The 14478-nt window shown below is 43.3% G+C and overlaps 1 protein-coding gene across 1 annotated transcript in view; it reads right to left on the reverse strand.

The window, feature by feature from the left end:
• The window catches only part of LOC138295473 (xanthine dehydrogenase/oxidase-like), a 794335-nt gene that overhangs the window by 635208 nt on the left and 144649 nt on the right, over nt 1-14478 (reverse strand). Inside the window, exons 10-11 of the mRNA XM_069233806.1 lie at nt 11705-11797; nt 7964-8115 (exon numbers count right to left, since the gene is read on the reverse strand). Of these exons, the coding sequence (XP_069089907.1) occupies nt 7964-8115; nt 11705-11797 (245 nt within the window). The remainder of the gene's footprint in view (nt 1-7963; nt 8116-11704; nt 11798-14478) is intronic.

The following is a 14478-nucleotide window of genomic DNA, read 5'->3' on the forward strand; positions in this document are numbered from 1 at the left end:
ACGTTACACTACCCACGACATCCTGGGCGATGTTTGTAGCAGCCGCTTTAACATGAGGTTTTGCAATTTCGAACCCTCTTGTCAAAAAGGGCATGGCTCTCCTAAACATGCTCCGGAAGAAACCACCCAATCCCGCCCAATACATAACCGGAGCCCCTTGAAAGTAGGGCTGGGGGCCTCCATACCCCGCCTGAACTCTATAATAGTCCCTGTACATAGAGGGATCCCCGTAGGTTTTCATGATGACCATTGCAGCTGTCTAATAGTCACCTTCGCGCTGTGGCCTTAAATGAAGCTTGACAATAACTTTCCTGTATTTAAAGGCAACCGGCTCCGACTGATCGTTGTACACCATGATGGTTATAGTGTCAAAATGGTTTTTAGAAATTGCAACATAGTCGAGTTTGTGATGTTGTATATTAACCATTGTGTTATTTTCGCCCTGCACAGGGACCCACCTCAACAAAGGTGAATAACTGTCCCCGACCCTCTGCGGCTCTACAATATCGCTATAAACGTAGAGTGTATAAAAGCCTCCGTTAATATCGGGACATGTAGGGTCTGGATCCACCTGCCTCTGTTGATGTTGTACGGTCCCTAAAACCCGCTGTAATTTACCACTACATTTAAACACAGTACTGAGCTCAGGGGCTTTAAGAAACACTTTTCTTCTAACGTAATCCAACACCAGATATATATTCGCATACGTCTCGATGCTGCCTATAGTTTTGTTGATGGCCTCGACTACCGCCGCTACGGTGGGGTAATAGCCGTGTGGGAAAGACAGGTGATAGGTCAGGGTATCCTGAGGGCGCTTTATATGAAATTTAACATCGGCCTTTGTAAAGGTATTCCAAGTTCTAGGGTACTGTATTTCCGTTAGTGCCACCTCCCACGGACCTTTCAAATCCACTGGTTTTGCAAGTTTCACCGTATAACTCGAAATCTGATTGTCTGGGAACATGTCCTTCGAAGCATTGGATGGCAGCGTGATATAAAAAGGGGAGTTCTCCATCATGGCGCTTACAGCTTGACCTCACACACCGTGCAATGAGCTGGCCAGGACCCAACTGTTAAATTTCTCGGGCCACCCACGCCATTTGACCAACGCCTGTCTCCGGGCACCGCTCCCTTTCCTTTTCAGAACCTTTTCAACCCTGTACACCCTGTTCGGATCGTAGGGCACCTTTTGCAACTCTTCGGTGTAAAAGACACCCGATACCTCTTCCCCAGCGTAGTCTTTTAACCTGTAAATATATATCCCTTCTTTAAGCTGCACACTTTCCACTATGAATATCTCATCGCTGAATGTTTGCTGGTAGCCTTTGGTGAAGACCCCCTTCAACTTTGAAACCCTGACATGATCCCCTTCTTTTAAATTCGGTTTCTTGACCTTCGGCGTGAGACGCCCACCGTACACCGTTCTCCACACCGTTAACGAATTATCCCTTGTTACCTTAACAGGGGCCATTTTGATTGTCCTGTGGTAGGTGGCGTTATAAACATCTATAAAAGCCTTTAGAACATCCACGTATCTGTAGGTGTTGTTGGCGGTGAAATATCGCCACATCTTCGACTTTAAAGTACGGTTAAAACGCTCTACAACAGCCGCCTTTACCTCTGTGTGCGTTACAAAATGTTGAACAGCGTGCAGGTCTAATAATTTTTGGAAATGTTTGTTTAAAAATTCCTTTCCGGCGTCTGTTTGTAGTTTCTGGGGCACACGCCCGCTAGCGAAGATGTCTTTAAAAGCAGCTGTAACGCTGGTACCACTTTTATCGTTTAATGCCTCTGCATAGGCGTACTTGGACAAGACATCTATGACGGTTAATATATACATGGCGCCATCGTTATGTTTTGCTAGATCTTGAAGACTGATTATGTCGGCCTGCCACTGATAATCGAGCTGTGCGTTAACAACTGTGGCCCGCCTCTTAAAGCATCTCCTGGCAGGTTTGTGCAGCGAATAAGCCTCTTCCCCAGCTAACCAAGTCTTCACACTGGCACGTTTTACAGATTCATTTTCAGCTCGAGCCCTTCTAAATAGAGCTTCGGAGCCTCCGAAACTTCCAACCCCATGTTTATCGTAATAAAGCTTCCTTAAATCCGCATCCGTCATGTTGTCTCCCACCAACACCACGAAATGAAAGACGCCTGTTTTGTGTAAGGTCATTTTATTAAACATGAAAAACATAAAAATGCGGCTGGGCTACACAACCAACGTGTATTTGACATTTTGTGCTACAGAGTTTATAGATGTCATAACGCTGGACCGCTGTGGTCTTTTTACAAACGTATACATAGTACAAGCCACAACTGTCAGTATGTAGTTCAGAAAAAAGAGGTCTGTGAAGGTGGGGGGTTCTTATACCATGCTCACTGTGGTAATTATGCCTGTGCTCTATGATTGGTGGGACCTAGAAATAGACATCTGTTATAGGTTAGCAGTACTAGGCCTTTGTTGTGTTTCAACTTTTAATTACTGGGTCTGTTTTCTAATTTAACCCCTCTCTGTCACCCCTGGTATGGCTCTGGGGCCCATCTCTGTTTTAGATTAGCCATGCCACAACAACCTCTGTTGTGTTTCAAACTTGTAATTACCGGGTCAGTTTCTAATTTAACCCCCCTCTGCCACCCCTGGAAAGAATGTAGGCCCATCTCTGTTTTAGATTAGCCATGCCCCTCAACCTCTGTTGTGTTTCAAACTTTTAATTACCGTGTCAGTTTCTAATTTAACCCCACCTCTGTCACCCCTGGAAAGAATGTAGGCCCATCTCTGTTTTAGATTAGCCATGCCACAACAACCTCTGTTGTGTTTCAAACTTTTAATTACCGGGTCAGTTTCTAATTTAGCCCCCACTGTGTCCCAGGGAAAGAATGTAGGCCCATCTCTGTTTTAGATTAGCCATGCCACAACAACCTCTGTTGTGTTTCAAACTTTTAATTACCTGGTCAGTTTCTAATTTAGCCACCACTGTGTCCCAGGGAAAGAATGTAGACCCACATCTGTTTTAGATTAGCCCTGCCCATCAACCTCTGTTGTGTTTCAAACTTTTAATTACTGGGTCAGTTTCTAATTTAGACACCACTGTGTCCCTGGGAAAGAATGTAGACCCACATCTGTTTTAGATTAGCCATGCCCATCATCCTCTGTTGTGTTTCAAACTTTTAATTACTGGGCCAGTTTCCAATTTAGACCCCACTGTGTCCCTGGGAAAGGCTGTAGGCACACATCTGTTTTAGATTTACCTCTCTAAATTGATAGGCTGGCTCTAACAAAAGCAGCATTTGACCATTCCCACTTTTTTGGATTAGCCAACAGTGTGGAGGTTTGACCAGACCGCCCACTTTGCAGCCCTATGCAGAGGCACCCTAACAGTCACTTGGGCATGAATGTCTGACATGTCCAGACCTGTCCCTCTCAAGCTCTGAAACCACGTGCACATCACTAAGTCATACTTTTTACATATCTCATAGGCCAAAACCCAGGGGATAGGACCCAGACACAGGGCTAACACGTGACACCACGAGGACACATCCCAATTGACACCCCCATGCACACACGTCACTTCCGGGGAGAGCTTTCAGGGACAACGGAAGTCCCAGCCACCGGATATGACGTCATATCCGGGGCGGGATAACTGTCACTTTTAATATGGTGATTAAAGGTATCCCTTCCTACTACTAACAGTATTTAGCCTTTTTTAGGCGTCACCTGAGACGGGGTATGAGTTGGCATTTGCAAGGTCTATAGTTCCTTTAAAAAACAAATCTAAAAAGGGCTTAGAGCCCATCCATTTTTTGGCTTCCTTATCACTCACATTTCTTTTATTTTCAATAGTAAGTTGTTTTCAGGTTGCCAGTCTCGCTCCAGACAGCTTTGTGGGGATTCTGGTTTCAGCTTTTTTAGGTGTCTAACTATTTCCTTTAACACCAATTTAGTTCTCATTGTGCACTATAAACAATAGCAGGGGTTGCTATATGCACAATTATGAACTCAAAACCTTCAAGGCTTATCTGGCCTTGCCCACATTGGAAGTGGAACTCATGAATTGGATAGACGTCTCGGTAGATGTCACGATCAAGTGCTCAACTCACTCAGCTTCCTTATCAGAAATACACACCTCACTCATATTTCTCTCACAAAACTGCAGTTCTGGGCACTTTTTAAAGTCCCATTTCTCTTTATTTTATATCCGAAATGAATGCAAAACAACTTATTTTCGGTGCTATTGCATACTCCACACCTGGTTATGTCCCACCCAAATCTACACGAGGACCAACCACATCTTCTGAGAAGGTAACTTAGCAACGCAATGATCCCTGTGCGTAATCGTTAGGTCATATTTGGAATTACACTTGGCCAACTGAGCCATTCATAACTAGAAGGTCAATAAATCACTGACCCGAATATCGGCACCAGCACGTATTGTGAAGCACTCACAATTTACGTTCTAAGCCGTACAATAACAAGATATTTATCATAATTTGCTGTTATAATTTTCTTTCTCCGCCTTCTTTTTAATGCCCTTGGTTTAATTTTGGAAATACCATACTCGTTCATCCAAGAATATATTGCACATGGCAACTTTTTTCTTTCGGGGGAGGGTGACAAATGAATTGTTCAGAGTAAAACTGTTTGCTTTTGCATCACTTTTTGATCATGTATTTTTATAATACATACGATTCTGCAATCCCTGTATAAAAACAAGCATCTGCAATACAATGAGTCTCGCGTTTGCTCGAGTTGGAGCTATTAGCGTTGTAAGTTCCTAACTGGACTTTTCTTGCCACATAGTTGAAAATGAAAAGTAAACAGTTGACATAACCGGGCCGATTCAAAGTGCCACGGCCGCCATGAGTGCGAAGGAGAGACACAGAAAGAAAAAGAAGTTCGCTCACAGTGAAACGTATCAGCAAATGTGCAATTATCCATGTAACAGGGTCGGTGTCTAAGGCGGTAACAAAACCGGCCCAAGGAGGGACAAACGTAAAGCATTTACCAATGAAACGCGAGCCCATGAATGAGTGATAATGATGGGCGTGAGGTGGGCGTGGTTAAAACCCCACAGATGGATTACAACAGGTCAAATCACTTGGACACTTGACCTAATGAGTCTCTGATTTGTTTACAATAGGCGACTTGTGACACACAGTTGCTGGTTATAAAGAAATGCCATGAAAACTCAACTGTAATGAGTTGAGCAGCCAAGGAAAACAGGTCACTGTTTAAATAAAACGAAAACGAAAATATAATGTTCTTTCTTCTCTGTTTTTTAACTTCATAGTGTCAAGCAGAAAGTTATGGTAACGTTTATTTTTTGCACCCGTTGGGTAATTATTCAAAAGTTAGAATCTTCCTGTAGTTTTCTACTCCGCCTTTGAACAAAAATGATTTCTATTCAACTGCTTTTTTCATGTGATAGAGCTGCACACCAAGATTTAAGCAGTTTGTGGGTAAGGTAATGGTGTGACCATGTATTATAAGAAGTAGAGTACACCCTGCTGTACATAATAAAAGATATTGCAAGTCACCTCGAAGTTCCATAAACTTATAAAGGAACTACTGTTTGACTTGCAATAGCCTTATACTATATGGCAGGGGGTACTTTATTCCAAATATATCGCCTGTAGTACCAGAGAATGTGCCATGTTGCAGCTCTTCAAATATTAAGACCATTATCACACAAATGAGCGGTATCAATCCTCATTTCATCTCTTCGGATTAAGAGCTAACGTTGGATTAAATCCTGTGGGATTTAATTTGAGTGCTGCTGTTCACAGACTGATCTGTTCAGCAGGCGCTCTGTGCAGGGAACGTTCTCACACTCTCACTAAGGGACAGGGTCTTCTTTTGAATGTGACAAACCGAAAGATACCACTGGTTAAGTAAGTAAAAGAAATGCGTGCGACCACATCCTGTGCCATAAGAATAACAATTTGCACTTTATATAGCATGAGCAGCCATATTATTGGGGCATCATGGCACTTTAGATCACTGAGAGTAGTGGTCGTCCTATTAGCCTATGCAAGAATTAAAAGCTGTGTAAAAACTGCTGCTTTCTAATCTACAGGTATCACAGCAACCACTGGTTATCACCAGAAATTATCTTTACTTGCTTATTATTTCTCCAATGAACAAATACATTGTAACAACGAAATTGTCGTTTTTTTTGTTTTTTGAGGGGAGGGGGGGGTTATTATGATCACTTTCAGCTGGGTTATACATACATTGGTGCATTTTAAAAAGTAGCTAATGAAACAAGCATTGGCATAGCCAACAGGTCTACCCTACTCAATATCTACTGGCTTTTTCAATGTTTTTTGCCATGTAGTACAAACACGTCTCTGCTGTGCTGCATGGCTGAAAGTTTTTAAAATAACATCATCACATGGCAAGAGATGACCACGTCATCCCGCCTTTTATTTAATTTTTATTTATTTCTTTTTTTAAATTTATTTTTCACCATGGCTAACAAAAACATAAAACATTGACAAGGCCAACAAATCTCGCGCAGGTGAGTCCTATTGGCTTTGCCAATGCTTGCTGGATTATGGGAGGACGAGTGCCTGTGTCTACGTTTAGGAACAAAGAAAGTAAGAATACATGTGGCCACTTTGCTAGCATTATAAAGGGTGTCAAAGTAGAAGAAATGGAAATCAGGGCTCTAAACTGGTATTTGTTGCCGTTCTGTGCGGCTGGGTGATGGGAAAATGGGTCGCGAGCGTCAAGCAGCAGTTTGTTGAGAAGATGGGACAAGAGACACTGAACCCGGGTAAGTCTGGATGGAGAGACGGCCCGTGATGTTATTCATGTGGGGTATTGAATCTTAATCTGGAAAGGAGGAAACTGAATGAAAGAGAAGGAAATCATACTTCGGAGTGAATTGAAAGTACACGTACACAAGTGTGTGTATCGTGAAAATGATGTGGAAAGCCATAAAAGTCGTAGTGATTGTAGTGTGAATAGGCATGGAGCAAGTAAACAACAGAGAAATATCAAACATCTTGCTTCATTAAAAGATTACGTAATGAAGTAACCTTGCGTATATTATGCGTAACTTTGCCGTGCATGTTATTTGTGTCTAATGTGCATATCTAACATTGTGCAAGCTATTCTGTTACTTTATCATACCTACTGCTAGAAAGTAATGCATTGATAGTGCAGTAATGCATTGATAGTGCTACATCGTTTATGGTCTCTCTCTTCATTAACCTTATTTGGGAGAGGAGATGTGTGTTGTGTTTTTTCTTACAACAAATGGAATGCTATGCTGTCAACATTCTTGGAAGTGACGTAAAGGGCAGAGAAGGAATGTTAGCAAGATACTGCTGTCTGGCATTAAAAATAGAAGGGTCCAAGACTATTTCAACAAATCTTACTAAAACTGCAGTTTCTTTGGAGTGCATTTCATCATAACAAAAGGTCACCGAAATTGACTATTTTTGCGTTTAAACTTGCAACCACACGTTAAGAAGCTTGCACATTGCATTTTTTTTTACTCTGAGACAATGTCAGTCATGTGACTCTTAATTGCACAGGGTCACCTCCCACAGGGCGTCATTGAGTCTTCAAGAATGCCTGGGCCACAAGCCGGGATCCAATGGTGCTAAGAAATAAATAATACAGACTGGAGCCCTAGCAGAGTCTGTGTGCCAAGAGTAGGCAGAACACTGGATGGGAAGATGTTCTATTTCTTAAAATAAGACAATGAAAGTGGTACAGCTTTGCACCATCATATAGTATAAGAAAGCCCAAGAAATGTCATGTGATTCATAGTAGGGACACCGCTGTAGTTAATGGGATGGGAGCTCCTTCTGGCTATCCGGACAGACGTACAGAAATCCTAACCTCATGAAGAGACTGCAAGTGTTGATCACAAGAGCCACAGTCCACAATATTTGGGGTGTCCTTGATTAAATTTCAGTTTTGAGGATCACAATGTTCTTCAGACATCCTTACCGCAACATTACGAATTTGGTGTCCCGCAAACCATCTAAGTTGCTCTAAGACAGCTTGGAACACCTCTGTCTTGTGAGAGGGTAGGTTAGCCACAGCTTCCTTCAACACTTCCTCGATATGTGTCAAAGAGCAAGCCGCACCGAAAACAATCCCTGCAAAAAGACAAGGTTGTTAGTTGCTTTTCCAAAGGAAGTTCTATAACGCTGCACATAAAAGGGTGCATCAAAATGTTGTCTACCCACTTTGACATTCATTGGCTGAACTCTTACATGATATAAGAACATTCGAGCCGCCCCTGGCAGCCTACAAGGTCCACTGCATAATGGTTAGATTTACCACATGGAAGGTATGTCACCTTATGTGTTTCACTGGTAACGGACGCAAAGAAAGAACACATTACTTACCTTTGGCAACACTCTTTCTGATGCATACTCTAACTGCAGTTTCTTCACCTTGTGAATATCTCCAGGTGCCAGACTGGATCACATTTGCTCCTGAACTTTGGCAGGTGATTTAGTGTAGCTCTGCATTGGCATTCCTTCCTTGGAAAAGACAGTGGAGCCACTCATAACCACCTCCCCTGCATGCTCACATCAATTTATTTCTTGATTCTGACTGCACCATCTGGCACGAAGCCCAATAATAGAACAGATGTGACAGTGTGCTGATCTCTAGATTGGGATCTTATTATAGACAGGTAAAGAGGTCAATCCACAGGACAAGGAGGTGGGAAGGTGGTGAGGAATCTGCGGTTAGATAGAGTATCAACCAGAAGGAGTGTTACCAAAAGTAACTAATTTGTTATTCCAATGGATACATGTAACCACAGATTCTTCAGCCTTAGAATAGATACCCCAAGCAATAAATTCCAAAAGAGGAGGATCTGTGATTTGGGCGCAGATCAATAAACTGTGCAGCACTGGACAGGCAAAATGCTGTTCCCATCTGACCTGGCTGTCAAGGAATTATTGCTTTGTGAACATGTGCGCTGATGCCCATGTTGTGACTTGAGAAATGTCTTGAAATCACTCACAGAAAAAGGAAGATGATCTTTAGGTTCAGAAGATGCAACGAGTAGCTGTGTATAGGCTGAGGACACATAAGAAATGTCTGGACTAAATTAAGGTCCCATTGTGGCATCACAAATGGTCCAGGAGGGAGCACATCTTTCATACCTTTTATTAACATATCACAAAGGTGATTTAAATCAGGACAGTTGGTCCGGTAAACGCAGAAAGGCCAACAGGGATGATAAATAACCTTTAATAGCTTGCTGGGTCAATGAAAAAACAAATAAAAAAACCTCCAACAGATTGACCTACAAAGGGTCTGTCCTGCAGACTCCACAACAGGCCACAAAGTTGCCCCAGCACCCAGCATAAATTGACTTTGCTGAAGGATGTCTCGCTGCCAGAAAGACATCCACAACTTCAGGTAGCAGATCAGAAGCAGGGAATTGCCATCACTCAATCGCCACACATGAGGTGTAGATTGCACAGGTTTAGGTGGGGAACCCTACCCTGCTGCTGCAACAGAAGATCCTTCACCAAAGTGGTAGCCTAATTGTAGGGCAGATAATAGTGCTCAGAAGGCCAGCTGCCATACTCTCTTAGCTCAGACCGCAACCACTAGGATGACTTGGGCCAATCATTTAGAATTGTCTTCAAAATACTGGGCAGGAGAGTCAGAGGAAGCAAGGAACATAGGATTCCCATGTTCCACATTGTGTTTGCGACAGTTGTGAAGAAATCTAGCCAGGGCTATCCCCATTGTCAGAAGACACCCTGCCCACCTCAGAGTGATCTGCCAAGCACCTCCAGCTGAGCTTGTCCTATGTGAATTCCATAACTCATCCCGATTGTCAACAAAGTACAGCTGTGCTTCATGGTCTTCAGGTGCATGAGTGTACACTCAAACGGAGGATTCGGGATCATGCCCCGAGTCCAATCTCCAAAGGAAGTCCATTACTGACAGTCAAGGCACGGCTTGAACCTCGTAGTTTTAGTTGGGGAAATCATTCCTGTGCGCACTTCGGTTTGTAAATTGTCAAATACAGACGAAAAAGTGAGCAGAGGTTAGTGTCAACGTCAAAAGACTGAGAAAGAAAGGAACTGATGTTAGCACTTTTATACAGTTATGCTTCATTGTTTCAGGGGGCACTATAAAGCTGATATGGAACTGCAAGACCCCACGTAGTGATCATCAAGCGCACTGTTATGAAAAACATCCGGACCCAATCTGGCAGTCAGGGAATATTCTAGAGGTGTGGAATCTGTGGTTAGGAGTATCTATCAGAAACTTCAGCTTGAAAGGATTGCAAAGTTTCATCATAAAACCACTCCCACACCAGCAGCACTAACCAATACGTAAGTAAACATCGGCGTTCAAATGAACACATGACAGATCACACACACAAAAATCACCAACACAACACATAGATGTGACACAGAACGCTATGAACATCTTACTATACAGCTCGAAAGTGCCACACTGCAAGCAGCATGAAAATGTTATCTCTTACCACAAGTCAACATGCTTCCTATGGTCCCAAAAGATAAATAAGCAGTTGACAGAGTATTCTAGACACATTTCTGCAGCACCAAATCATACTCTCACAGCTAGAGGAGTAAGGCAATTCACTCAATCCAGAGACAGACCGGAATGTAATTCCCAAAACACATCATGATAGGACAATTCAAACTCTGGTCTACAAGGCATCCTACAGAATGTTGTGGAAAGGCACCCTACATAGCACTACAGCCTCATCCTAATGGCATACCATGTGCTTTGTGAAGGTTAACATAATGGATATTTGTTCACTCATAAAAGTAGTGCACATCTGGGGCGGAGTTAGTTCATTAAAGCCCTGCCCAATAATACAAGAACCTATGACTGTTCACAATCAGCCCCTGTGTGACTGCCAGGTGGAGTGCTTTTAGGTATGCCCCATTTTAAACCTTGACTATGGGCTTGATTACAACTTTGGAGGACGGTGGTAATCTGTCCCAAATGTGACGGATATCCTGCCCACCGTATTACGAGTTCCATAGGATATAATGGACTCGTAATACGGTAGGTGGTATATCCGTCACATTTGGAACGGATTAACACCGTCCTCCAAAGTTGTAATCAGGCCCTATTTTTCGTTGCACCTGCATACTGATTTAATATGCCATTAGTACTCAAGGTTTATCAAAATATTCTGAATAACCAATATGTAACACTGTTTAGAGATAGGTCACTTCCCTAAAGGTAAATGGAATTATTGCAGCTATCAGACTTCAGCCTGATTAAGACAGCCCTTAAAGATCTTGGGAACCTAGATCCATCTTATTGACTTGCTGGGGAAATCGTTCACAGTCAATCAGACCTGTCATGTACCAAGAACCTCCAAGGAATGTGGCAGGATGTATGTACTGCCCCTCTTATAGATTAACACTCATCGCCTATACCTTGCCTGTGCTTCTACATGCCCCTCTCTTTCACACAACCCAGCATCCAGAGCTCATCCTGCTCTATTTCCTTAGCTGTCTTTTCTTTATCCTGACCATCATACAAGTAAGACTCTTCTCAACTACTTCTATCCAGTGGGCTCTGAAGAGTCACCCTTTGCACCACTAAGCATTTCCTGTCACCTGCTCCTGCCACAGGCTGTTGGTTTAAAAGCCAACAACCAACACAGCCAGCCCCAAAATAATATTAAATGATAAAGAAGAATTGTATTGAATATCATTTACTTACCCTTTGCTGTATGGTGGACGCTTGCCATTTCAGGGATTAAACCTGGGGCAATTATGATTGGGTAGAGCATGTTCTTAATTTTCATCTCTATGCCTTCGTGTAAAAAGCACAGTAAAAGACTTGGTTAATTCCTCCAACACTCGTATGGCTTTTCAAAAAGTCTCTTAAAAGTAGTCTTCACTGACATACTGAAACAGAATAATTCTCAGGTTTTTCTATTCCACATTTTGCATCTGAAACATTATGCAACACCCATGAACACACAAAATCCATTTGTGTATAGATCTTGGGCACAAAATGCAAGATACAGCTAAATACATTTGTGGTAGGAATAATACTGTCATTTTGCCCAGTGACAGAATATTAGAGGCACAAACATATATACCTTATGTGAGCCGACTGTTTGGTTTCCAGTTTTATCAGTAAAGAGACAGAATTATTCATTACAGGCCACCATCACTGGGAAGGACAGGAAAAAAATATCTTATATATATGGTCCAGTTTTGCCATATTACCAGCAAGGGGCTGTGGTGATGACATATCGAGACCACAGAGTGGTTTGTGAATGTCTGTGGGATCTAAAGTCTAGTAGGAGTCAAATACATACATCTAGCCCACACTTTAAAAAATCCATATTTCCTGTGTTGAATGCAAAATACTCCCAAATAGACAGATAGGGGGTCATTCTGACCATGGCGGTAATTACCGCCATGGCGGAGGTCGGCGGTAGCACCGCCAACAGGCTGGCGGTGCACCGCTGGGCATTCTGACCGCGGCGGTTCAGCCGCGGCCAGAAACGGAAAGTCGGCGGTGTACCGCCAACTTTCCGCTGCCCGTCTGAATCCTCCATGGCGGCGGAGCACGCTCCGCCGCCATGGGGATTCTGACACCCCCTACCGCCATCCTGTTCATGGCGGCTCTCCCGCCATGAACAGGATGGCGGTAGGGGGTGCCGCGGGGCCCCTGGGGGCCCCTGCTGTGCCCATGCCAATGGCATGGGCACGGCAGGGGCCCCCGTAAGAGGGCCCCAAAAAGTATTTCAGTGTCTGCCCAGCAGACACTGAAATACGCGACGGGTGCAACTGCACCCGTCGCACCTTCCCACTCCGCCGGCTCAATTCTGAGCCGGCATCCTAGTGGGAAGGTTGATTTGCCCTGGGCTGGCGGGCGGTCTTTTGGCGGCCGCCCGCCAGCACAGGGCAAATGTCAGAATCACCGCCGCGGTCTTTCGACCGCGGTGCGGTGTTCTGACGGCGGTACCTTGGCGGACGGCCTCCGCCGTCCGCCAAGGTCAGAATGACCCCCATAGTCTTTTTACTATAGTTGCTCAACAATAAGTGCTGAAACAGAGATATGAAACAGTCGAAAATACTGCCCAAAAGCTTGCTTGTGATATATGAGATTACCAAAACTCATATTGATTTAATAAAAATGAATGCTTTGCTGGTTTTATTATCCTGTCCAATTAGATCTGGCACACTGCATTGTACTGCATGGCAGGATTTATGTAGCGCTTACTAGCCCTATGTGGGGCACTGAAACACTTGCCTACATGGGTAGCATGGTATACTCTGAAGAGTGTGGCTAAAATGATGTTGTCTTTGTTTTGATCCTATATGGGAAGTGTTTCCAAGTCATGTGCGATGCCCACCGAGGGGCAGTTTTTGTGTTATGGAACAAGGCACCTAGCAGCGCAGCAGATGATGAAGTGTGAGAGACAGACATGCGTTTTTATGTTTTTTAGTATGCTTGTGGCTTTGAACAGATCTACGGGTCCCTCTGTGGTATTTCTCTTGATAGAGCCTACTCAGCTGGTTACTGCACTGGGTTGTGCGATCGGAGATTCTATGTATAGATGTGGTCCTCACCTGACATGACTGGAGGAAGAAAGAAGTGGAAAGATCTGTTGGGATGGGCATTTTTAATATCATCCCATATCAAGGTGATTTTGTGAGATGTAAAGAAGTGATTTGATTGTATATATATATTTGGGACATATAGTTATAACAGGCAAGGTTTTATGATTTAATCAGATTTGGTGAGAGGGTTAGGTAGATGGTGAATAATACAGGAGACATGATGCTTCCTCGTAGAATGCCACAGTGTTGTGAATGAGGAGATGTGAAAGGCTGTAAGTATGCTACCCTTTTTCTGACTATGAGGTAAGAAGCAATCCATTTTAGAGCATTTTCATGGAAACTGAGATTTTGGATCTTTGTAGAAGCATATTGCGGTTAACAGGGTCAAATGGTACTGATAAATCCAAAAGCAACAAGGCAGCTACTCTGTTCTTATCTTATCTAAACTGTGGCTAGTCTAGAATGTGTCCTGCGCAGTGAGTTGGCCCACATGATATTTTGGAGGCTGAAGGCTTCAAGGTTGGATGTGATTCTATGGTTGTGGTTACATACGTCTTGTCAAACCATACGTTGAGGTTTGTTAGAATGTGTAGGTTTGGGTGTATCAAGGAACACATCTTTCAAGTTGGCATTGCTGTGTGGTGTTCTATACGTTAAGAGGAAGGACTAAGTTATAGTTGGAGTGGGGTGAAATCTTATCATTAAGGATTCACAACCATCCATGGTGAGACTTTCTACAGGCCTCCTACACTGTTGCCAATATGATTTTTGTTTATGATGAGAAAATCAGGTTGGATGGCCTTATGGCATGTGGGTGCATAATCATTGCTGAGGCATGTTTCTGTAATGAAGGTTGGGTCTTGTGTTGTTTCTGAAAATAGGTCAAAGAAGTTAAAGTGATTTTTGTTCATGGAT

Source organism: Pleurodeles waltl, chromosome 5, assembly GCF_031143425.1.
Source record: "Pleurodeles waltl isolate 20211129_DDA chromosome 5, aPleWal1.hap1.20221129, whole genome shotgun sequence".
NCBI classification, from domain to species: Eukaryota; Metazoa; Chordata; class Amphibia; order Caudata; family Salamandridae; genus Pleurodeles; species Pleurodeles waltl.